We start from the raw sequence: 27,041 nt of genomic DNA, 5'->3' as shown, positions 1-27,041 counted from the left end.
CATTGACCAGAAACTGAAATGGACCGGCCACATAAATGCTGTGGCTACAAGAGCAGGTCAGAGGCTGGGAATTCAGTGGCGATTAACTCACCTCCTGACTCCACCATCTACAAGGCACAAGTCAGGAGTGTGATAGTATACTTCCACTTGCCTAGATGGGTGCAGCTCCAACAACACTCAAGAAGCTCGAAACCATCCAGGACAAAGCAGCCCGCTTGATTGGCACCCCATCCACCACCTTCAACATTCACTCCCTCCACCACCGACGCACAGTGACAGCAGCAGTGTACCATCTACAAGATGCACTGCAGCACCTTTCAAACCCACGACCTCTAGGTTGTTTTTGCAAGTGGAAGCCTGTGACCAGTGATGTACCAAAGGGATCGGTGCTGGGACCCTTGCTGTTTGTAGTGTACATTGATGATTTAGACGTGAATATAGGAGGTATAAGTAAGTTTGCAGATGACACGAAAATTGGTGGTGTCATAAATAGTGAAGAAGAAAGCCTTAGATTACAGGACAATAGAGATAGGCTGGTAAAATGGGCGGAGCAGTGGCAAATGGAATTTAATCCTGAAAAGTGTGAGGTGATGCATTTTGGGAGGACTAACAAGGCAAGGGAATATACAATGGATGGTAGGACCCTAGGAAGTACAGAGAGATCTTGGTGTACTTGTCCATAGATCACTGAAGGCAGCAGCACAGGTAGGTAAGGTGGTAAGGAAGGCAAATGGGATACTTGCCTTTATCAGCCGAGGCATAAATATAAGAGCAGGGAGGTTATGATGGAGCTGTATAAAATGCTAGTTAGGCCACAGCTGGAGTACTGTGTACAGTTCTGGTCGCTATAGGAAGGATTTGATTGCACTGGAGAGGGTGCAGAGGAGATTCACCAGGATGTAGCCTGGGCTGGAGCATTTCAGCTATGAAGAGAGCCTGGATAGGCTAGGGTTGTTTTCCTTAGAACAGAGAAGGCTGAGGGGGGACATGTTTGAGGTATACAAAATTATGAGGGGCAAAAATAGGATAGATAGGAAGAAACTTTTTCCCTTGGCGGAGGGGTCAATAACCAGGGGGCACAGATTTAAGGTAAGGGGCAGGAGGTTTAGAGGGGATTCGAGGAAAACATTTTTCACCCAGAGGGTGATTGGAATCTGCCTGAAGAGGTGGTAGAGGCAGGAACCCTCACAACATTTAAGTATTTAGATGAGCACTGGAAACGACACAGCATACAAAGCTACTGGCCACGTGCTGGAAAATGGGATTAGAATAGTTAGGTGCTTGATGGCCAGCATGGACATGATGGGTCGAAGGGCCTGTTTCTGTGCTGTTTAACTCTGACTCTACCACCTAGAAGGACAAGGGCAGCAGATGCATGGGAAGACCACCATCTGCAAGTTCCCCTCCAAGCCATATACCATCCTGACTTGGAACTATATTGTTGTTCCTTTGCTGTCGCTGGGTCAAAATCCTGAAGCTCCCTTCCTAACAGCACTGTGGGTGTACTTACACCACATGGACTGCAGTGGTTCAAGGCAGCTGCTCACCACCACCTTCTGGGGCAATCAGGGATGGGCAATAAATGCTGGCATAGCCAGCGATGCCCACATCCCCCCAATTGAATAAAAAAAATATGGGTACCGATGCCAAAATAAATTTTTGTGCTCATCTCCTGTTCAAGTGTTTTGTGCTGATTGTTGGTTGAATAAATTTCACTCTTATTTTCTGTATTTAAAATGGGTTATGCAGTGTTTGGGACGCTGTTGTAGTTTGGGACATCAACGCTTGTTGTAGTGTTAGTGTCAACATCATTTGAATGTCGATTACTGCCTTTAACTTGCCGCTTTGCATCTATAAACAAATTAAAGCATTCAGCTAATTGTAGCATCCCACTTCTAAGCAAGTCATAAATTAATGTGATGAAGCATATCATGATGCATATACCTCAAACTAAAAAAAACTTAAAATATCTCCTGAAACCTTAGCCCCATGTTCCTTAGTGACTCTCCATACCACACCCCATTAATGCAAAGGTCCAAGAACAAGTGTACCCTCTTAAAGTAAATAAATAAGGAAACTTTTATTTGAAAAGTTAATTTGATTCCAGACACTTCACAAGATGAAGTACTTTGATGCATGATACAAGGTATATCACATAACCATTACTTTGACAAGAAGTTCTATTTCATGTGCAACAAGGTAATACTGCGCTTAAGTGAGTTTGGAAAAATCACTATTACACTTAGATAACCATCTGATTATTTTCTCCCCTTCGAAACAGTTGACAAGTTTATCTCTGAGATAATAGTTCAAGACAGCACACACCCAGCAGATGAATCGCTGACAGTTCCCAATTCTCTCAGCACATATTCATGGAAGCCACAACAACGCAAAACATATGCCCTTCTTGAAAGAGCATGTTAACATTAAAAATGGATCTGGACTGGATTGCATTAATAATGCAACATCTAAAGCTAAAATTTCAAAATGGCTTATGAGAATTTGAGACCATCCTTCATTGGTCTGCCAACAGCTGTCCTGACTTCCAACAATGCAAATAATCACCTCCCACAATGCAGATGCACACTGCACTTCATATTTTTCACAAACATTCCAATATATTTACCACAGGCATTCGAATGAAGAGATTTAGAAATCTAAATACAGAAAGTCAGTAAATGATAGTGTATAGGTTCAATCGATTACTGAAAAGGCGAATGGAACATTGGCCTTTATCTCAAGAGGGCTGGAATACAAAGGGTGGAGGTTTTGTTACAGTTGCACAGAGCTCTGATGAGACCCCACCTGCAGCACTGCATTGCATTCTGGGCACCATCTTAAATTAGAGCTGGACTGTTCAGGAGTGATGTCAGAAAGTACCTCTGCACATAAAGGGTAATGGAAATCTAGAACTCACTCCCCCAAAAAGCTGCTGAGGCTAGGTCAATACTGAGATTGATATTTTATTAGGCAAGGGTATTAAGGGTTATGGAACCAAGGTGGATAGAATGTTAAGATTTAGTTCAGCCATGACCTAAATGAGTGATGGAACAGACTCAAGGGGCTGAATAGGACCATAGAAAAATTACAGCACAGAAGGAGGCCATTCAGCCCATTGTGGCTGTGCCGGCCGAAAAAACTAATTTTTTAGTAAAACTGCACCACCACTACTGGCAGTGAATTCCAGACACCCACCAACCTCTGGGTGAAAAGGTGTTTCCTCTTGTCCCCTCTAATCTTTCTGCCAATCACCTTAAATCGGTACCCTCTGGTAATTGACTTCTCCGTTAGGGGAAACAGGTCCTTCCTGCCTACTCTATCTAGGCACCTCATAATTTTATACACATCAATTAAGTCACCCCTTAGCCTCCTTTGTTCTAAGGAAAACAACCCTACTTCTGTTCCTATGTTGTTGTTCCATGTAAATTATAAGGGCCCCAGATAGAGTAGACAGGAAGGAGCCGGTGGGTGTCTGGAATTCACTGCCAGGAACGGTGGTAGAGGCAGAAACCCTCAACTCATTTAAAAAGGTACCTGGACATGCACCTGAAATGCTGTAACTTGCAAGGCTATGGACCAGGTGCTGGAAGGTGGGATTAGAGTGGGCGGCTAGTTTTTTTTCAGCAGGCGCAGACATGATGGGCTGAATGGCCTCCTTCTGTGCCGTAATTTTTCTATGGTTCTATGGAAACTGGGGAAGATGGTGAATTTTAAACTTGCATCTTCTTTAACATTTTGCATTTACTAGGAGCATAGGTTCCAAACTCTCCCAACCTCTGTGGAGTTTACTATAGTCCTTAACCTCTTGCACTATAGTCAATTCATCACTGCTGCAATGGGCCAAAATCAGTTTCTCAGTCCTTTCTAATTAGAGAAAGGAACCTACATCCAGATATGAGGATAATTAAACACAGTTCAGAGAGTAATGTACCGTGATACATTCATGTCTTTGTTAACTCCAGACTCAACTATTCCAATATTCTATCGGCTGGTAACCCACATTGCACTCTCCGTAAACATCAGCTCTTCCAAGACTCTGCTGCCTGTATCCAAACTCGCACCAAGTCCCATTCACTCGTCACCCTTGTGTTGGCCGATTTAAAATTCTCATTCTTGTTTTCAAATCCTTCCATGGTCTTGCTCTTCTCTATCCATCTAATATCCTTCAGCCATACAACCCTCCAAGATCTTTGTACTCCTCCAATTCTGACCTCTTTCGCATTCCTGATTTTCAGCACCCAGGCCTTCAGCTGTCTAGGCCCTTAGTTCTGCAATTCCCTGCATAAACCTCTCCGCCTATTCCTTCATCATTTAAGACACTCCTTAAAATCCTCTTTGGCCAAGCCTTTGGTCACCTGTTCTAACATCTCCCGGTGTTCGAGTGTCAAATTTTGTTTGATAATTGCTTCTATGAAGCTTCTTGGGATGTTTTACTACATTAAAGGTGTTTTATAAATGTTTGTTGTTGTTGTATAAGTCACATTAAATTGAATGGTGTACAAGTTACTGACTTACATGCTATAATCTAGATATGACTTACAAAAGTAGATTTTCTAAGATCTCACAAGACATTTGCAGTATAAACACATTTTATTCAAAAATAATGGGCAACATTATCACCCTTTATCCGTTACTACAGAAGTATGCCTTTTATAATACTAGTTAGGAGATTCTACACAATTACTTCACTGCTTTGTTGTGATTTATCAGGCTTCCTTCATGTATCATAAAGAGCAAGTGAGATAATCCGATTTCCACTGATTTTCCTCAAATACATGAAGAGAGCTCTTGGGCCAACCATCAAGAAGATCACCCCCCTCAAATCTAAATCGGGGGACATAATCACTGACCAACGCAAACAGATGGACCGCTGGGTTGAGCACTACCTAGAACTGTACTCCAGGGAGAATGCTGTCACTGAGACTGCCCTCAATGCAGCCCAGCCTCTACCAGTCATGGATGAGCTGGACATACAGCCAACCAAATCGGAACTCAGCGATGCCATTGATTCCCTAGCCAGCGGAAAAGCCCCTGGGAAGGACAGCATTACCCCTGAAATAATCAAGAGTGCCAAGCCTGCTATACTCTCAGCACTACATGAACTGCTATGCCTGTGCTGGGACGAGGGAGCAGTACCCCAGGACATGCGCGATGCCAACATCATCACCCTCTATAAAAACAAAGGTGACCGCGGTGACTGCAACAACTACCGTGGAATCTCCCTGCTCAGCATAGTGGGGAAAGTCTTTGCTCGAGTCGCTCTGAACAGGCTCCAGAAGCTGGCCGAGCGCGTCTACCCTGAGGCACAGTGTGGCTTTCGTGCAGAGAGATCGACTATTGACATGCTGTTCTCCCTTCGTCAGATACAGGAGAAATGCCGTGAACAACAGATGCCCCTCTACATTGCTTTCATTGATCTCACCAAAGCCTTTGACCTCGTCAGCAGACGTGGTCTCTTCAGACTACTAGAAAAGATCGGATGTCCACCAAAGCTACTAAGTATCATCACCTCATTCCATGACAATATGAAAGGCACAATTCAACATGGTGGCTCCTCATCAGAGCCCTTTCCTATCCTGAGTGGTGTGAAACAGGGCTGTGTTCTCGCACCCACACTTTTTGGGATTTTCTTCTCCCTGCTGCTTTCACATGCGTTCAAATCCTCTGAAGAAGGAATTTTCCTCCACACAAGATCAGGGGGCAGGTTGTTCAACCTTGCCCGTCTAAGAGCGAAGTCCAAAGTACGGAAAGTCCTCATCAGAGAACTCCTCTTTGCTGACGATGCTGCTTTAACATCTCACACTGAAGAATGCCTGCAGAGTCTCATCGACAGGTTTGCGTCTGCCTGCAATGAATTTGGCCTAACCATCAGCCTCAAGAAAACGAACATCATGGGGCAGGATGTCAGAAATGCTCCATCCATCAATATTGGCGACCACGCTCTGGAAGTGGTTCAAGAGTTCACCTACCTAGGCTCAACTATCACCAGTAACCTGTCTCTAGATGCAGAAATCAACAAGCGCATGGGAAAGGCTTCCACTGCTATGTCCAGACTGGCCAAGAGAGTGTGGGAAAATGGCGCACTGACACGGAACACAAAAGTCCGAGTGTACCAGGCCTGTGTCCTCAGTACCTTGCTCTACGGCAGCGAGGCCTGGACAACGTATGCCAGCCAAGAGCGACGTCTCAATTCATTCCATCTTCGCTGCCTTCGGAGAATACTTGGCATCAGATGGCAGGACTATATCTCCAACACAGAAGTCCTTGAAGCGGCCAACATCCCCAGCTTATACACACTACTGAGTCAGCGGCGCTTGAGATGGCTTGGCCATGTGAGCCGCATGGAAGATGGCAGGATCCCCAAAGACACATTGTACAGCGAGCTCGCCACTGGTATCAGACCCACCGGCCGTCCATGTCTCCGTTATAAAGACGTCTGCAAACGCGACATGAAATCGTGTGACATTGATCACAAGTCGTGGGAGTCAGTTGCCAGCATTCGCCAGAGCTGGCGGGCAGCCATAAAGACAGGGCTAAATTGTGGCGAGTCGAAGAGACTTAGTAGTTGGCAGGAAAAAAGACAGAGGCGCAAGGGGAGAGCCAACTGTGCAACAGCCCCAACAAACAAATTTCTCTGCAGCACCTGTGGAAGAGCCTGTCACTCCAGAATTGGCCTTTATAGCCACTCCAGGCGCTGCTTCACAAACCACTGACCACCTCCAGGCGCGTATCCATTGTCTCTCGAGATAAGGAGGCCCAAAAGAAAAAGAAAAAAAAGAAACATACAATATCAATCATTGCCCTTCTTGGTCTGCATAACTTAGACAATGATTTAACTTCAGCCACCGGGAGCGCTACTAATTTAGTTTATCTCAAATGTGTTCCTATTCTGCTTTAAAGTACACAATGTTCACTGCAAATGGCTCCACTTTGAAATGCTTTACATGTACCATTTTTAAGACTATTTCATACAAGTGTGATTTGTTTCTAGATATGAGGTTTCTAGTCCTATTGTACAACAGGGAGCTCAAGTTGCCCTGCAATTTGATATGATGTGCATCCTTACTTTAATGCCAAGGTGGCACAGTCAATAGAATATACAAGATATCTGAACTGTTGATCTGAAGTGAATTGACTCGCCAATGTAAACCAAGTGCAACTAAGATCAATTCACATAAGATCAAGCTTTTGACCATAGCTTGAGTATGAATATTTAAAAGATAAAATGTTATTTCATAATTTTCTTCACATCTTTTTGTCAAATCAAGATACTTTATGAAATGGATGCTTGATAAATATTAATTTATAGCACAACTCAAACTTAAAAATAACATTCTACCTGTCAAATGGGGAAAAAAATTAGACTGTTGCTTAAAAATGCACACACTCCAACTATAGCTGCAGCATAGTACAATGCAGTGAAATACGTAGTATTCTATGGGCATGACTGCGATTCGAGCGACCAAAGGTGGCAACATCACACCAGTGAAGAAAAACATGATGTACGTATAAATGAAAGGAAAATTTGAGAACAGTCTTTGACCCCACCAAACACGAGGGACAGAACAGAATATTGTACTGAAAACCAAAAACAGGTCTTAACTCACTATCAGAGGCCTTACAAAAAAAAGGGGAAAAAGATCAAAATAATTTGGAACCACAGATTATCTGGTTCATATATTTTTCCCATTTAGATAGTAAGTTACAAGGAGATATACCATCTTAAATTATTTTCAAAATTCAAAAAAGGTCAGATCTCACCTTGCAGTGGTATTCCTCATTAATGATGCTTTACAAACAAAATCATTCTAACAAGTAGCATCCAATTTATAGAAAATTGTCACAAACTTCTTAAAAGGTAAATTTAGTGAAGTCAATTCAATGCGAAATACTCCTCCATTTTTAAAATTCTGATCTTAGACGTTTTAATGCAAAAATAATATGTAATGGTGAGTACAATACGCAAACTGATACTTGCAAAACAAAGCAGGTACCTGACAGTTTGACTTCCAACTTTCGAACTTGGTCATTTCGCCGTAGCAGCTGAGACAGCAGATCCTCTCGAGAACAGCTACTGTCAGAGGCCTTATAAAAGAAGGGGGGATAAAGTTAAAAAAATTGGGATAATTAGATTATATGGCTCATATATTCTCCCATTTAAACTACACTTTAAAGAAATACAGATGGCCTTAATTTACTTTATCCAACTTAGAAGCGCATTTGGTTCTGGAGTCCTTATGCAATGATCTAAAACCTAGAAGCAAACCCCTTCTCTAATCCCTTTCTGTGTGTCTATTATATTTTTGTAAGTACAATGACTACTATTGGATACAATGCTCCATGTGTTGCTTTACTCGTACCTTACCGAATGTCAACATTACTTGCTTCGACTTTGGTCTGCCCAACACACCTCAACATACAGTTTGCCATGCAGTAACTGATGATCCATTGAAGGCATCAGCTGCTGAATCCAGGTATTTTCCTGACCCACCATCAAGCATAATTAAGCATCATTAAATTTTTTTTATTGCTAATTTAAAAACGCAAGTTTATTTGTCCAAGTTCAAATTTTAGCATCAAAAACTGACAATCAGGGAATTCAGGTTTGACTTCAAAACCCTCAGGCAAATTTGGGGTGGGGGGGTGGTAAAAATTGCTATTTATTTGGACCATCACTAAAACTCAATAAAACAAGCAAAAGTACAACCCACATTTAATTTTTACAGCTAACAGACACAGCTTTGTTTTTAGGGCTCATTGACGGTTCCAAAAATACTGGATGGCTTGTTTTCACAGCTAGACCTACAGACAGAGGCAACAGGAAAGGCATAAATCACACTAAATGGAATACTTCCAAAAGAAGAAGTGATAGAAGCTACAACATCGTAGTTTATCTTATACAGGATAATATGTCTCACATCTGAAGTTGTGCTAAAGAAGCAGCACAGCAGAGAAGCAGGGCTGAGCACTATGATTTGTGAGCTTGACACAAGTAGAAGTAGTATAAAACATACATATATTTGAGATTTTCAGTTTTGGATTGAATCAGAAGTTTACCAACTGTTTTGTCATGTTGGCTGCATCTGTAACCTATATTCCAGAAGAAAAAGTTAATTTGAAATACATGTGCACTTAATACAATGCCGACCGCAAAACCTCAATTTCCTTTGGGGAGAAAAAATCAAGCCCAGGGATGTGCACACTTTACATCTATGACGTCAGTACGGCACCTGCAGCATGAATTGAATCTGCTGACATCACATATGCAATGCACACCCATCAGTGGAGCTGATGCTAGATAGGAAAACAGGAATTGTCAGCATTTTAGGCAACTTTGGGTAAAAAAAAAAGGGAAGTTATGGTGAAAAATCAATAAAAGTTTGAATGACTATATGTCTTCATTTTCTATTTTTAGCACTAATATTTATAGGAACATAGGAGCAGGAGTAGGCCATTCACCCATCGAACCTGCTCCGCCATTCAATATGATCATGCCTGATCATCCACTTCAATGCCTTTTCCCCCACACTATCCTCATATCCACTTATGTCATCGGTAGTTAGAAATCTGTCAATCTCTACTTTAAACATACTCGATGACTGAGCTTCCACAGCCCTTGGGGCAGAGAATTCCAAAGAGTCACAACCCTCGGAGTAAAGAGATTTCTCTTCATCTCTGTCCTAAGTGGCTTCCCCCTCATTTTGAAATTGTGTCCCCTGGTTCTAGACAGCCCAACCAGGGGAAACATCTTAGCTGCATTTACCCTGTCTATCCCTTTAAGTACTTTGTAGGTTTCAATGAGATCACCTCTCATTCTAAGAAACACTACAGAATATAGGCCCAGTTTCCCCAATCTCTCTTCATTGGACAGTCCCGCCATCCCAGGAACAAGTCTGGTGACCCTTTGTTGCATTCCTCTATGGCAATAATAACCTTCCTAAGGTAAGGGGACCAAAACTGCACACAGTACTCCAGGTGCGGTCTAACCAAAGTTCTATACAATTGAAGCAAGACTTTACTACTCCTGTACTCAAATCCTCTTGTAATAAAGGCTAACATACCATTAGCTAAATGATTACCATTATGATAGATAGAAGATAGTCACTAATAAATCCAGCAGGGAATTCAGGACCAACTTCTTTTACCAGAGATTGGTGAGAATGCATTGTTTAGGTGAATAGCATAGATGCATTTAAGAGGAAGCTGTAAATAAATATGAGGGAAAAAGGAACAGAAGGATATGTTGATGGGGTGAGATGAAGCAGGTGGGAGGAGGCTCGTATGGAGCATAAACACCCACATGAACATATTGGGCCGAATAGCCTGTTTCTGAGCTACATTTGACATAAACATTCATCTACCTATTATTTAGGCCAGTGTAGATCTTTTTCCTCCTTTGGGCAATACCTGTAAAAACTATACAAAAGGAGCCAATCATCTGTAACAGCTCTTTGCTAAAATAATCCAAAATTAAACACACTGACTTGTTCTTTTCACAGTGCCCTGAACTTTCTTTTGCATCTTAAACTCTATGCCTCCATTTACAAAACCTAAAACGCTGTACTTTCAGGGCATCATGTATTTGAACCTCTTGATCTCTGCTCATCGACACCCTTTAGTTTTGTTCCATTGAATGTATACTCTATTTCTTGTTTCTTCCCTCCAAATGTAGTACCTCATACACCCACATTAAACTGCACCTGCCACCAGTTTGTCCATTTCGCTAACTGGTCATCCTGAAGTCTCTTACAGTTCTCCTCACTCGCGCCAAAACTCCTGACTTTTGTATGATCTTGAGTCACTAATTCCACAACACGAACGAGGATTTTTTTTTATATAGTTCTGCTGTGAATTTGGCAGGTTTCATTGTATCCCTGTAGCTTCTTGAAAAATTTCTCTTTAAGGAATAACTAACTTAAAATGTCTTTCCCAATTGAAATCTTCTTGTTTTTGTTGCAGGGACTGAAGTTGTCTAGATATCAACGCTAATTTCAGAATGTTCTCCCTTCTTATTGGGGAACAAAGACTGCCTCCATAATCATAACAAAACAAAAAACACAAGTACTATTAAACACATGGAGACAATTCAATTTCTGTAGGTCAACATTGCAGTACCTAGGTTTATCTTCAGTTTTTCATCTTTTCTCTTCAGCATGGTTCCTTGCCAATGCCAGAGCGAAACAGATTTTTTGTTATTTTTCCTTTATCCACCATTTTTTCCCTCATCTTGTAAAAGGTGTTGACTCCATGCCAGAGATGCAACAGCTCTTCCAAGAAAGGCCAATATGCTTGCTTGGTAAGCACTGACAACTTACTCCACCATGGAAACATTAGAGTCAAACTTGAGTGGAATTTTAGCCGACTTTCCTTCACTAACTAAAGATGCGCAATAGAATGATTAAAAGGGAAGCAAAATTTAAGGGCAGGGCCAGTACTTTTTGTTCAAAAGATTCCTCCCATTGGCTTATAACCAATATATTAAAAGTCTAATTTCAAGCACTTACAGTCACACACTTCAGTAAGACCTTTGTGCAACATCTCATGTAATGATCCTGTCACTCAATCGTGGGTACTGTTATTCTAAACTAGGCAAATTTATTTTACCAAACCCAGTTGGGTCATTCTTAACACATGATTGTTTACCGCCTTCTCAAGAACTGCAGCAGACTAGAGAAAAAAAAAATAAACTAACAATTGAACAGTTCCATTTAAGGTGTAATTGTAGAATGTTCAAACAATGATAATTCAGTTACTACACCCTGCACTCAGCTGCCTTTCTTACTGACGCAAAATGCAAGTTCTTGCAGGTCCCTCTCCGAGAACACAGCAGTTCCACAATCTTTCTAACTTGTACAACACTAATACATTTTTAAAAATGTAAATGGATGTTTTTCAAAAAACTAATCAAAATCCTCATCCAAAAGAGTTATGTTGATTTTCCTTGCCTTAAGCACTCTGGAGATGTCACTGATATGGAAAAGTTCTCTACATCCAAATACAACGGGGCCACAATTTGAGGCTAGCCTGAGTGCCAAGCCAGAGCTGCCTGAGCACAGGAAAACAACTACGAATGTTACATGGAAGGGCCAACTAGTGCCTATACCAGCAAAAAGTCGCAATGTAGTCACAGAGACTTCTTTCATCTAGGTTTCAGCTGAACCACATACATATTTTTCAATCTAGTATAGTCTTGCAAATTTAAATACTGGAAAACAAACAGGAGGGTTATTATGTCCATCAGGATTACCAACTGCAGTCGAATATTAAAAATTAATGAATCATATGTGCCTGTAGCAAGTAAAGCCTGCATTGTGTTCATTAATATTTTGTTTCAGAGTGAACAAACAAAAAAATGCTTTCAATTGGCCCTCTTAATCAGTATACTAAAAACAGAAGTAGGCTTAGGTTTTCCTAACTTGTGGCATATCTATGGCTTCTATTCCAGAAGTATTCAAGGAAAGAAAGAATTTTTTAAAGAAAGAATCAATTCAAAAATACTAACATACTTCATTTTCCAGATTGACTGATAAAGCACAGTAAAACTATCAATTTGCATCAGGTGCGTTGGATAAAGGAGGTGGAGGGTACTGAGATGTAAGAATTTTACATATCAAGACTAATTGTGATTTTGTTTCTTCAATGAATGAATGAATGAATTTCGGCATGACTCGAGGCTGGAGATCACCACATACAAAATGCCCATGGGCATTCCAGCATTGAAACTGGATATAGAAAACAGTCCGCAAGATTCATTTATAAATAATTAGAATGATTCCTGTTAACATCCTGCTGATATAACTTTTAATTTGCGTCATTAAGTCACACCCAGTGCACCCACAGGTTTCCAACCATTGGAATTCTATTATACTTTGGAGTGTACAGACTTCTGATTTGTCTGTGGTGTAGAACCAGAGTCTTTTTTCGAATAAGTGCTATCAATTACCCAACAACGCTATGAAATGGGAAGTTTATAATAATTTGCTTGTGACTCTGTTCTTGAATATTTTTCAAAAATGTGGTCTTGTATTATTCCAGTACTCACCGTCAGTTGCAATCTTGTGCTACTTTTACCGTAAATATAAATATGCACCGTAATACAAAACATGCTGGAATGATTACAACATTTTATTTCAAAATGTGAAAAATTCTAAATGTACATGGCACTAGTTGGAAAATGATTCTTTTCCAGATGTTAAATGGCCTATGTGCAATGGTTGATTAGCTCAAGTAATTTGATAACAGTCAATTCACTTAAAATTCCCCACTACACATGAATAGAATTTGTTGACTTGTCACGGGATATTGCATCATTCCAAAATCAATTACCCTGTCCACTGTTATGAGCCAGGGAGGAAATAAAAGCACAAAACTAAATAAATTAAATTATATGGTTATTCTTAAAGTCTTGCGTCTACTTTCAGTCTGAAACACAACATTATGTTCTGGTGCTAGTTCTTTTCTAATAGCCTTTATATTCCTCCTTATAACAAGTACCTAAAAGCACACAGATTCACAGAATTTCTTTAATTGTTTTTCAACATCTGTGTTTTACAAGTTTGTACTTCAGAGTGTCAGACAGCCTTCTAGGTTCAAAGGTAAAAGGGTCGACTGTACAGCAGATTTACAGGCAACATTAATAAAACTACATTCTTACACTGCTGGCTCCACCCCTAGAAAGCTACATAGATATAAAATGAATGCTTCACAAAGTGTGTTAAAAATGTTACTACAGGATACTAGAATAACAGAGATTGCAGGCAGCTGTAACTGATGATGCAGCCTGATGAAATCACCCTGCTGTCCACAAAACCTCTCCCAAGATCACATCCTTAGACGTAGAAAATAATCTATGGAATTACAGAAATCACCATACGTACAATATCATCTCCCGAGTCAGCTCCTACTGAGGTAATGGAGTCTCTGCTGACCGATCTCGGAATCCGGCCTATACCAGGTCGTGAAGTGTTACCTGCCTCTTCAGCGATCTTCTTTTTCAGTTTTGCAAACATGGTTCTAGAGCTATAATTTTTGAGGGGAGTTCCAAATCATCCAATGACAAGTTTGCCTCATAAACCAAGTACTTTAAGTTTATCTGGAGCCACAGGTAAGCACTTGAAAGAAAGAGTTGACTGTACTTGACAAAACAATACACTCCAATTGGCTCTTAGCCGCTTCTTTAACAAGGCTCACTTTTACAGCCCACTGCAAAAAATTCCATTGCTTCAGCAATAAGCACCTGTCAGGTAAAAAGAAATACATTAGATTAGGAAACTAACATCTCCTCTGATTTTCAAGTGTAATTTATAATACCACAGAAATAATTTTTATAAAAAGTTTGAAGTTTCATTATTCTGCACAGCTGGGGTTTGATAACTAACTTTGATGTCCACTGCAATACCAGAGCAAACCCAAATTTTACTTTTCTGCTCCCCATGGAGAGGCTGGGAAGCTGAAGACAACATGAAAGTATGTAAACTCTGAGTGTGGGAAAGGACTGAGGGAAATATTTCCAAGCCATTGTCCTATTTGACCCTAAATTGAGTCACCTGAATAGGGAGAGGAAACCTTGGTTTAATATCACACGTAAAAGATGGTGCTTCTGACAATGCAGCTCTCCCTCTGTGCTGCACTGAAGTGTCTGACCAGATTACATGAAACCTCTGGAGTGGGTATTTTAATCACAACTCTCGGGCTCAAAGAGCCGTGCAATAATTTGGGGCGGCACAGTGGTTAGACTAATTTTATATCTGCACAATGACTTAATTTCACATTTGGATAACACTTCATTAGTGATGTTGTATCCTTGTGACAGATTTCCTTTACATTAAAATCATAAATGATTTAGACAAGTGGATAACAACATTACACAAACCTTATTGCAAATACGTTTTAAGCTCTTTGAATAAGATGCAGCTGAAAAGGGCAGCATTTGTATTTTTATTTCTATACAAACTTTCATGTAATGTGTAAGCAAGTGATCATTTGTTGTTTATGAAACCTTGTGCCCAAATTAGGGGCGGCACAGTGGTTAGCACCGCAGCCTCACAGCTCCAGCGACCCGGGTTCAATTCTGGGTACTGCCTGTGTGTGGAGTTTGCAAGTTCTCCCTGTGTCTGCGTGGGTTTCCTCCGGGTGCTCCGGTTTCCTCCCACATGCCAAAAGACTTGCAGGTTGATAGGTAAATTGGCCATAATAAATTGCCCCTAGTATAGGTAGGTGGTAGGGAAATATAGGGACAGGTGGGGATGTGGTAGGAATATGGAATTAGTGTAGGATTAGTATAAATGGGTGGTTGATGGTCGGCACAGACTCGGTGGGCTGAAGGGCCTGTTTCAGTGCTGTATCTCTAAACTAAACTAATAAGGATATGCAGTCTTTAAAAAAAAATACAAGTGTTGGGAATTTGTACCTGAGCTCAGTGCACTTTGCATTTCATTTACATTGGAACAAGGTGCATACTTGATCAGTTTAAGTTTATACATTGTTGCAGCAGCATTGCGTTGCCTTTTTTGGTGTTGGATTCTCACATTCCATTACCCAAAAAGTGTTGATGGTGCCCTGTTCCAAGAGCTCTGCCAATATTACCTTTGCTGGTGAGCAAGACTGTTGATGTGCTTTTTAATTGGTCTTCCCTTAGGAGAAAAGCACTTTGTCTCTGCTATGTACCTTTATCGGAAGTTGCTAAGTCATCTGATGATTGTGGGTACAAACCTACATCCAACCATTTTGCATCACAGTACTGCTCTCATTATCTTTACTGAAACAAAATATGTGACTGAAGAGGAGGCAAATAAATGGACCTGAGGTAGATTAGGTAAGGAAATTCCAAGTGCATTAGTCAGATTTTAAAAAAGTTCTCTAGATTTAGGAATTGTGGCTTTGGATTATCACCCCATTATTTAAGGCGGCAAGGGAGGGAAAAACCAGGTAACTACAGATCTGTCAGGTTATCAATTATGGGGAACTTACTGGGTTATACTAAATGAGACAGAGACAGTCCTTAGACAAGTATCAACTGACTAATCTAGTTGAATTTTTGGGAAAGTCACGAGCATGATGGTTAGATTTTATCTATATGGGCTTCAAGGGTATTTGATCAAGTTCCACACAAGACAATATTCGCAAAATCAGAAGGCACGCAATTGGAGGAATCCTTGCAATATACATCAGCAATTGGTTGGGAGGTAAGAAAGAGAGAGTAGGGATAAAGGGTTCAATCTTTGATTGGAGGGATGTGACAAGTGTGTTCCTCAGTGATCTGTATTGGGGCCTCAGATGTACCACGATACAGATTAATGGCTTGGATGAGGGAATAGAGAGTTCTAAATTCAAGTTTTCAAAAGGCACTAAATTAGGGTGCATAGTAAGTTAGGTGGGTGGGAGCAGTAAGTTGTAAAGGGTCAAAGACAGACTAAAATGAGTGGCCAAAACTATAGCTGATGGAATTCATGTGGAGAAGTATCTGGTTATCCAATAATCTGGATCTAATAAAACAGAAATTGAAATATTTTCTTAATGGTGAGAGGCTAGGAGCTGTGGAGGAGTAAAGAGATTTAGGTGTCTACGTACTCAAGTCACTAAAAGCTAGCACTCATTCAATTTGTCCTATCCTCCTCTTCTTTCCTCAGTTTTCTACCCATTTCTTCTCAAGGTTGCCAGCATACAATTTAACAGGTCTAGAAATACTCCAGCGCTTTGCCAACTGGTCATTTCGCACATGGAAGATGGTGGCAGAACTGTTAATAGATGGATGTTAACTTTCAGCTTATGTAAAGATAATATAAACATATTCATTTTAAAATGGACAAAAACTATACCAAATAAGTAGCAGGCTTAATCCTTAGGTTCATATTTTTGTATAGGAACATTATAACAGTGACTACAATACCGTGACTGCAACAACTACCATGGAATCTCCCTGCTCAGCATAGTGGGGAAAGTTTTCGCTCGAGTCGCTCTAAACAGGCTCCAGAAGCTGGCTGAGTGTGTCTACCCTGAGGCACAGTGTGGCTTTCGAGCACAGAGAACCACCATTGACATGCTGTTCTCCCTTCACCAGCTACAGGAGAAGTGGCGCGAACAACAGATGCCCCTCTACATTGCTTTCATTGATCTCACCAAAGCCTTTGACCTCATCAGCAGACGTGGTCTCTTCAGACTACTAGAAAAGATCGAATGCCCACCAAAGCTACTAAGTATCATCACCTCATTCCATGACAATACGAAAGGCACAATTCAACATGGTGGCTCCTCATCAGACCTCTTTCCTGAGCGGTGTGAAACAGGGCTGTGTTCTCGCACCTACACGGTTTGGGATCTTCTTCTCCCTGCTGCTCTCACATGCATTCAAGTCTTCAGAAGAAGGAATTTTCCTCCACACAAGATCAGATGGCAGGTTGTTCAACCTTGCCCGTCACAGAGCGAAGACCAAAGTATGCCTGGTCCTCATCAGGGAACTCCTCTTTGCTGACGATGCTGCATTAACATCCCACACAGAAGAGTGTCTGCAGAGACTCATCGACAGGATTGCGGCTGCCTGCAACAAATTTGGCATAACCATCAGCCTCAAGAAAATGAACATCATGGGGCAGGACGTCAGAAATCCTCCATCCATCAATATCGGCGACCTCGCTCTGGAAGTGGTTCAAGAGTTCACCTACCTAGGCTCAACTATCACCAGTAACCTGTCTCTAGATGCAGAAATCAACAAGCGCATGTGAAAGGCTTCCACTGCTATGTCCAGACTGGCCAACAGAGTGTGGGAAAATGGCGCACTGACACGGAACACTAAAATCCGAGTGTATCAAGCCTGTGTCCTCAGTACCTTGCTCTACGGCAGCGAAGCCTGGACAACGTACGTCAGCCAAGAACGACGTCTCAATTCATTCCATCTTTGCTGCCTCCGGAGAATCCTTGGCATCAGGTGGCAGGACCGTATCTCCAACACAGAAGTCCTCGAGGCGGCCAACATCCCCAGCATATACATCCTACCGAGCCAGCGGCGCTTGAGATGGCTTGGCCATGTGAGCCGAATGGAAGATGGCAGAATCCCCAAGGGCATATTGTACAGCGAGCTCGTCACTGGTATCAGTAAAGACGTCTGCAAACGTGACATGAAGTTCGGTGACATTGATCACGTCGTGGGAGTCAGTTGCCAGTGATCGCCAGAGCGGCGGGCAGCCATAAAGGTGGGGCTAAAGTGTGGCAAGTGGAAGAGACTTAGCAGTTGGCAGGAAAAAAGACAGAAGCATAAGGGGAGAGCCAACTGTGCAACAGCCCCGACAACCAACTTTATCTGCAGCACCTGTGGAAGAGTCTGCCACTCTAGAATTGGCCTGGATAGCCACTCCAGGCGTTGCTTCACAAACCACTGTACCTCCAGGCGCTTACCCATTGTCTCTCGAGACAAGGAGGCCAAAGAAGAAGACAATACAAAAGTACTCAATTGGCTGTACAGCGCTTTGGGACATCTTGATATCATGACTTTTCTCCCTTGGAATCTAGAAAGACTTGTGCAGAAGTTATCTTTGTTTTATTTCAATCATCTATAAAATATTTTCTTAAAAGCCAAAGTTCAGTCAGGAATAAAGAAGTTTTTATCAATTCGAACATGAGAAATTAAGTAGCATCAGTTCCGTTTTAAATTAGACTTTAGATAAAGTCATGAACTGTGTAATTCATTCAATGTATTCACAAAAATCATGCAATTATAATGTAGCTTCCCGTGAGCTGTGTAATTTTTACCTTAAGTCATAATTATCCAAAAAAAAGCAGAAGCTGCATCGGAACAGCAGCTGACAGTTTCTTGAGTGACAGGCCAAGAAGCCAATCAGAAGGCTCGCTTATCCAAGCGGCGATTTTATTGGACAGCTGCCAAAATTCCACACCAATCAACAGCCGGGAAGTGGGGAGGACAAACCGGCAGTCTAGAGTTGAACAAATAAGGTCGAGCGGCCTAGCCTCTGCTGACAGAGTCAGCGCTGCGGACACTTAGAGATCTCTGAGCAATTAACGATCCGCTCAGAGCCTCACCTCGCCCGGGGTGGCGGATAAAACAACCGGTTCCCTGGAAAGTTCGACACCAACGGCCGATTACTAACGATAAACTGTGAAGATAACTATCAATGAGAGCGGGATACCAAAGGCCCTGTCAGGCCGTTTCTAATAATGACCAGTTACCTCAGTGTGTGTTAGCAGCAAAGATCCGAGTGCCACCAAAGAGCCGCTCCATCCCCCTCTCGGCCCTTCTCACCTCACTTCAGCCGATGTGGCCGCAACGTCACCGAGCTTGCAGCAGTTTTGGATCGCAGCCGGGCACAGCCCGACCAATCAGATCCATCGTTAGATTTGGGACCGCTGGCGCTCCTCCTGTTCGCTGATGCAATCGGACTTCTAATTGGTGGTTCGCTAAGTCAACCAAAACAAAGCCAGATATCAGGTTAGGCTGATCGCTGCAACGCCAACAATTTTATGTAGATGGTCAAGAGGAGACTGGGAGGCAATGCTGCGCCTGGCGTCTCGGAGCAGAATCCAACTGAAGGGTTATTGACCTGAAACGTTAACTCTGCTTCTCTCTCCACAGATGCTGCTAGACCTGCTATTTCTAGCATTTCTTGACTTTATTTTAGAGTCCAACTACCACAGGTTCCAAATTAATTTCAATGTTATTAACACTGTCAATTCTGCAAAAATGAATCTTCTCGTCACTGCTACAAGGAACCCGGGAGAAAAATCATAGGGAATTTAAAAACACAAGGACCGTGTGGTGGTCACTCCTAACAGTTCTGTCATGGACAGACATATCTGCAACAAGTAGATTGGTGAGGACGAGGTTAAATAAGATTTTTTTTGTTGGTTCTCTCACGAGCTGCTGCAGGGCCAGTCGGGCACATTCTGTGCCCCTGCTACTCTTAGTGCTTCTTCCAAGTGGTGTTCAACATGGAGGAGCACTGATTCATTGGCTGAGGGAGGGTAATTAGTAGGTTTCCTTTGCCCATGTTTGACCTGATGCCATGAGGCTTCATGGGGGTCTGGCCTCAATGTTGAGGACTCCCAGGGCCAGGCCCTCCAGACTGTATACCACCATACTGCCACCTTGCACAGTAGGACATACCCAGGGATGGTGATGAAGATGTGGCTGTAATGTATGATTCAGTGAATATGACAATGTCAGGCTATTTCTTGACCAGTCTGTGGAACAACTCTCCCAATTTTAGCACGAGTCCCCAAATGTTAATGAGGAGGATAAGCAAGCCTTTGCAGGGTTGATTGGGCAAGGTGTGCCCTTGTCATTTTCAGTGCCTCGTTTGATGTCAGGTGGTACATCCAGTTTTATAATTTAACTTTTCTGTAGTGATTTGATACAACTAAGTGACTTGCCAGACTACGCCAGAAGGCAGTTTAGAGTTGACCACATTGCTGTAGGTCTGGCGGCAGATGTAGGCCACACTGGGTCAGGACAGCAGATTTCCTTCCCTGAAGGACTTTCGGGAACCAGATGGGTTTGTAATGACAATCCAGTAGTTTCATGATGATGATTACTGAGAATAGCTTTTAATTCCAGATTTATTTAATTAAATTTAAATTTCTTAGTTGCCATGGTGGGATTTGAACCTGTGTCTCCAAATCATTTGTTCTGGCGTCCAGATCACTAGTCCAGTTACATTACCATTATGGTTCCACAACCCCCCCACCCCCCCAAGCAAGGTATAATGATCATGTGGTGATCTCGTAAAATTTCATGAAGTTGATCATTGCACTTCACATTGTACAATGAAACTATCCATTCTAACCCCATTCCTACTTTTTCTTCAATTTTTTTAAATCAAGTTATCTTCCAAAATTGATCATAAGCTGCTAGTGTAGCAGAGTCAAAGCAAATGATGGTCTAATAATCCTTTATATGAAAAAGTCCTTTAACCATTCCCTGTATGTTTCCAATTGGCTAGAATTGAGGAACAATAAGAATTAGAGTTAAGCTGTTATGGCACTGTGTTTATACTATCAGCCACCAACTAGTAGGAAAGAGATAGGGGAGCAAATTTATAAATTACTGATAATGGTAATAGGGTTAATTATCCTAATATAGACTGGGATAGTAATGTAAAGGACAAAGAGGGGGAGGAATTCCTGAAATGTATTCGAGAGCTTTTTTTAAATTTAGAGATACAGCACTGAAACAGGCCCTTTGGCCCACCGAGTCTGTGCTGACCAACAACCACCTATTTATACTAATGCTGCAGTAATCCCATATTCCCTACCACCTACCTATACTAGGGGCAATGTACAATGGCCAATTTACCAATCAACCTGCAAGTCTTCGGCTGTGGGAGGAAACCAGAGCACCCGGCGAAAACCCACGTGGTCACAGGGAGAACTTGAAAACTCCGCACAGGCAGTACCCAGAATCGAACGCGGGTCCTGGGAGCTGTGAGGCCGCAGTGCTAACCACTGCGCCACTGTGTGCCCAGCACAACAAGGAAGGAAGCAGTGCTAGATCTAGTTCCGGGGAATAAACTGGGACAAGTGGAGAGTATTTGGAGAACCATATCCATATCAAGTTTAGAATAGTTGAAGGCTGGTGTTTTCAAAGAATAAAAGATCCTATCTCAGTGAAAATGCACAAAGGAGCCAATTGAAATGAATCTTAAAGATTAGAAGTGAGAAGGTAGAAAAGAGCTACCTTGTGGATGATTAGACACGAGAGGAGTATTGCAGGTTGAACTGTAGCAACATGAGATGAAGCTATTGTGACAGTTAATCTGCATTCTGAAACTTATCAGCAGATTGTAAGAAATGGGAAAATCCTTACTGAACTTTGTAGTTGGAATTAAATGACTTGCCCAGAGGTACTCAAGGTGCTCCCTTGCACTGAAAATATAAGTCCAGCTAAAAGCAGGAAGCTATGACACGATCCTTTAATCTGACATCATTGCTTTGAATCAAGCACTCATAATTATCAGAGCAACCAAGTCAGAAGTCTTGGTACCTACAGAAAAAAAGCATGTTCAACTAATCAAAAAGCACCTGGAATAAGTGGTCTCTCACTGAGAAAGACATCTATTAGGTGTGAGGTCCTATTAAAACAAAATGTGAGGTTTTAAAGTTAAACTCTGGTAGCCCGCTGGATAGAGATTCAAGGTTTAGTGATTGAATAGAAAGCTGATAATCTTGTCCACTATTTAATTGTTAAAAAATCACCCTAGTGATGAAAAACCAGTATTGGTGAGTAGCATGCCTTCTCCATAAATATGGAAGCAAGCAATAAAACATGGCTTCTACTTGAATTGCTGTGAAAACAGGATCAATACTGTATCTAAAATAAAAGCAAAATACTGCGGATGCTGGAAATCTGAAATAAAAACAAGAAATGCTGGAACCACTCAGCAAGTCTGGCAGCATCTGTGAAAAGAGAAGCAGAGTTAACGTTTCGGGTCAGTTCCAAAGAAGGGTCACTGACCTGAAACGTTAACTCTGCTCTTTTCACAGATGCTGCCAGACCTGCTGAGTGGTTCCAGCATTTCTTGTTTTTATTTCAATACTGTATCTATTTGCTCAAATAATATTAGCTACTTCAAAACTAATCCATTAGTCATAAAGCACTTTGAACATGCTAAGGAAAGTAAAAAGTGTTATAGTAAAAACAAGTGATCAAGTGGGTATAATTGTGGGGTCTCTTCAGTCTTTCATTTTTCCTTTTCACATCTGGTGCTGGTTGTTGGTGCAAAAGCATCTCCAGTCTTTTCTCACTTGTCAGTGCCAGATATCAAAGGAGGGGTAGTGAAAGTTGCCATTAAAATTATGGCCTGGATTTCATGGTCAGCAGCGAAGCAACAGCGCTCACTGCTAACCTGGAAGAAAGCTGCCCACAAAGATCCAGCAATCTTTGTGACATGGATTTTCCTTTTCACTGTTAGTTTGAATCTGGCACCAAGTCAAGGGGATCTCCAGGCGTCCAGCAAGAGTCATGTCATCAAGTAATCAGTAGTATTCTCAGACGGCAAACCAGGAAGTGAAAAATAAATCACTGAATTAACTAACTTTTAATTAACATTATACAGAGAGGAAAATAAATGATTAGGACATACACATAGAATTAAAGTCAAAGCTGAAAGTATGTAAATTTGATCATAATGGAGAAATTTGACATTCCACAAATATAAAATTAGTTTTCAGGGCCAGTAAGGCTGTCCAGCCGTAATAACGAACTTAGTATGCCATTAAAAAGTTACACCTCTTTCAACACAGTGTAACTTACGACAGCGAGACTGTAAAAGGGCAAGTTCTCATCAGTTCAGTCATTTTACTTCAGTGCAAGGGGTGTAGGTGTAGGGGTGGGGGAAGTTCAATAGCGCACCCTATGGGGAAGCATAGAAGCACTGACAGCAACTTCTGGATTTCCATGTTGAACTGTACATGTGTGGACACCAGAAGTTGCTGTCAGTTTCACAGGATCGAAAATGCTGACAGTTTCACCGTAATTACTACCGCAAAATCCAAGCCAATGCTTCCTGTGATCTCTTTTTTTTTAAACAGAGATTTGTCTGGTATTTACAATCTACCCTATGATTAATTTCACAAAAATGTTGTTAATAGGGCTAAATGTCTGTGGTGCAGTGGATTAGTGTACCAGCCCTGTGATGAGAGTTTTACATACAATGCCCACAGATCTGAGTTCCTAATCTCAGCTTCATTATTGAAGGAATGAACAACGTGCTGGCTCACAGCCAACTGGATAAAGAGAAAGCATGGAATGAGGTTGGATGTGTAAGTTTTATTTTTGTCAAGACAATGATCAACCAGTGGAACTGCATTCCAGAGATCACAGTAAGGACAGCCTCCTTGCTGTCCTCGAGGCAGCGTTAAATGCATTTCTGATAAACAGCAGAAGGCAGGCAAGATTCTGGACTGTAATTAATAAGCTCCGGGCTTGTCCAATTGTGGGAAAGTGTGAAGTCACCACTTTGGTAGGAAGAATAAAAAGGCAAATTATTATTTAGATGGAGAAAGACTACAAAATACTGCAGTACATAGGGATCTGGGTGTTCTTGTACATGAAACACAAAAAGTTAACATGCAGGTGCAGTAAGTAATTAAGAAGGCAAATGGAATTTTGGCCTTTATTGCTAGAGGGGTTAGAGTTTAAAAATAGGGAAGTCTTGTTACAACTGTACAGGGTGTTGGTGAGGCCACACCTGGAGTACTGCGTAGAGTTTTGGTTCCCGTATCTAAGGAAGGATATACTAGCATTGGAGGCAGTTCAGAAAAGGTTCACTAGGCTGATTCCTGGGATGAAGGGGTTGTCTTATCAAGAACGGCTCAACAGGTTAGGCCTTTATTCATTGGAGTTTAGAAGAATGAGAGGTGATCTTATATGTTTCAATAAGATTCTAAGGAGGCTTGAGAGGGTACATGTTGAGAATATGTTTCCACTGGTGGGGGAATCTTGAACTAGGGGACATAGTTACAAAATAAGGGGTCAAACATTTAAAACAGATGCGAAGAAATTTCTTTGTTCAGAGGGTTCTGAATCTCTGGAATTCTCTACCTCAGAGTTGTGGAGGCTAGGTCAATAAATGTATTTAAGCAGGAGGTAGACAGATTTTTGAAATCTCGGGGAGTCGAGGGTTATGCGAAGCAGGCCCGAAAGAGAAGTCGAGAACTGGGACAGATCAGCCATGATCTTATTGAATGGCGGGGCAGGCTTGAGGGGCTGAATGGCCTACTCCAGCTCCTATTTCTTATGTTCTCTGAGGGTCCAGACAGTACCTATTGGTAGAGGTTTCCCGAATTGGATAAGGGACTCAGTTTCATTGCCTCTCCTGGGGATGTGGGTGAGGGGAGGATGGGGATGGGATGTCGAGGAAGGGCACAAGGTGAAGTTCATTAAGAAATGGAATGAGTGTGTATGGACAAGTAGATTTAACTGTTAGAGGTTGATCTATGCATTGCATAGAGCTGGAGGATTTGGTTGAGGAACTAAGCAGTGCTTTTTTTTTTGAAGGGGACAGGAAAATGAACTGAAAGAAATATGATCACGTGATCAGATTGTCACAGTATTGCAGCATAATTCATCACACAATGTTGATACAAATTAATGTAGAATAATTAAAACAAAATCCAAAAAGGTATTTTTTTGTAAAATATCTTCTTTCTTCTTTGGCCTCCTTATCTCGAGAGACAATGGGTGAGCGACTGGAGGTGGTCATTGGTGTGTGGAGCAGTGCCTGGAGTGGCTATAAAGGCCAATTCTAGAGTGACAGGCTCTTCCACAGGTGCTGCAGAAAAATTTGTTTGTTGGGACTGTTACACAGTTGGCTCTCCCCTTGCGCTTTTGTCTTTTTTCCTGCCAACTGCTAAGTCTTCGACTCGCCACACTTTAGCCCCGCCTTTATGACTGCCCGCCAGCTCTGGCGAACCCTGGCAACTGACTCCCACGACTTGTGATCAATGGCACAGGACTTCATGTCGCGTTTTCAGACATCTTTGAAGCGGAGACATGGACGGCCGGTGGGTCTGATACCAGTGGCGAGCTCGCTGTACAACGTGTCTTTGGGGATCCTGCCATCTTCCATGCGGCTCACATAGCCAAGACATCTCAAGCGCCGCTGACTCAGTAGTGTGTATAAGCTGGGGATGTTGGCCGCCGCGAGGACTTCTGTGTTGGAGATACGGTCCTGCCACCTGATGCCAAGTATTCTCCGGAGGCAGCAAAGATGGAATGAATTGAGACGTCGCTCTTGGCTGTCCAGGCCTCGCTGCCATAGAGCAAGGTACTGAGGACACAGGCTTGATACACTCGGACTTTTGTGTTCCGTGTCAGTGCGCCATTTTCCCACACCCTCTTGGCCAGTCTGGACATAGCAGTGGAAGCCTTTCCCATGCGCTTGTTGATTTCTGCATCTAGAGGCAGGTGACTGGTGATAGTTGAGCCTAGGTAGGTGAACTCTTGAACCACTTCCAGAGCGTGGTCACCAATATTGATGGATGGAGCATTTCTGACGTCCTGCCCCATGATGTTCGTTTTCTTGAGGCTGATGGTGAGGCCAAATTCATTGCAGGCAGCCGCAAACCTGTCGATGAGACTCTGCAGGCACTCTTCAGTGTGAGATGTTAAAGCAGCATAGTCAGCAAAGAGGAGTTCCCTGATGAGGACTTTCCGTACTTTGGACTTCGCTCTTAGACGGGCAAGGTTGAACAACCTGCACCCTGATCTTGTGTGGAGGAAAATTCCTTCTTCAGAAGACTTGAACGCATGTGAAAGCAGCAGGGAGAAGAAAATCCCAAAAAGTGTGGGTGCGAGAGCACAGCCCTGTTTCATGCCACTCAGGATAGGAAAGAGGTCTGATGAGGTGCCGCCATGTTGAATTGTGCCTTTCAAGTCATGGAATGAGGTGATGATACTTAGTAGCTTTGGTGGACATCCAATCTTTTCTAGTAGTCTGAAGAGACCACGTCTGCTGACGAGGTCAAAGGCTTTGGAGAGATCAATGAAAGCAATGTAGAGGGGCATCTGTTGTTCGCGGCATTTCTCCTGTATCTGACGAAGGGAGAACAGCATGTCAACGATCTCTCTGCATGAAAGCCACACTGTGCCTCAGGGTAGACGTGCTCGGCCAGCTTCTGGAGCTTGTTTAGAGCGACTCAAGCAAAGACTTTATCACTATGCTGAGCAGGGAGATTCCACGGTAGTTGTTGCAGTCACCGCGGTCACCTTTGTTTTTATAGATGGTGATGATATTGGCATCGCGCATGTCCTGAGGTACTGCTCCCTCGTCCCAGCACAGGCATAGCAGTTTATGTAGTGCTGAGAGTTTAGCAGGCTTGGCACTCTTGATTATTTCAGGGGTAATGCTGTCCTTCCCAGGGGATTTTCCGCTGGCTAGAGAATCAATGGCATCACTGAGTTCCGATTTTGTTGTCTGTATGTCCAGCTCATCCATGACTGGTAGAGGCTGGGCTGCATTGAGGGCAGTCTCAGTGACAACATTCTCCCTGGAGTACAGTTCTAGGTAGTGCTCAATCCAGCGGTCCATTTGTTT

General features: G+C 42.3%; 1 protein-coding gene across 2 annotated transcripts in view; it reads right to left on the bottom strand.

Annotated features, from left to right (window-relative positions):
- The window catches only part of golga1 (golgin A1), a 59,956-nt gene extending 40,635 nt beyond the window's left edge, over positions 1 to 19,321 (bottom strand). Inside the window, exons 1-3 of one of the 2 annotated variants that reach the window (XM_068012495.1) lie at positions 19,180 to 19,321; positions 13,878 to 14,236; positions 7,995 to 8,085 (exon numbers count right to left, since the gene is read on the bottom strand). In XM_068012495.1, coding sequence (XP_067868596.1) covers positions 7,995 to 8,085; positions 13,878 to 14,009 — 223 coding nt within the window. In that variant the 5' untranslated portion in view covers positions 14,010 to 14,236; positions 19,180 to 19,321. Of the gene's footprint in view, positions 1 to 7,994; positions 8,086 to 13,877; positions 14,237 to 19,179 lie in introns of those variants that run through there. The other variant, XM_068012496.1, reaches the window with a different exon arrangement.
- Between the last annotated feature and the right edge of the window lie 7,720 nt (positions 19,322 to 27,041).

The sequence above is a fragment of the Heterodontus francisci genome, chromosome 32 (genome assembly GCF_036365525.1).
Source record: "Heterodontus francisci isolate sHetFra1 chromosome 32, sHetFra1.hap1, whole genome shotgun sequence".
NCBI lineage: Eukaryota > Metazoa > Chordata > Chondrichthyes > Heterodontiformes > Heterodontidae > Heterodontus > Heterodontus francisci.
The sequence above is the reverse complement of the archived record's forward strand: the minus strand, read 5'-3'. Positions and strand labels throughout refer to the sequence as shown.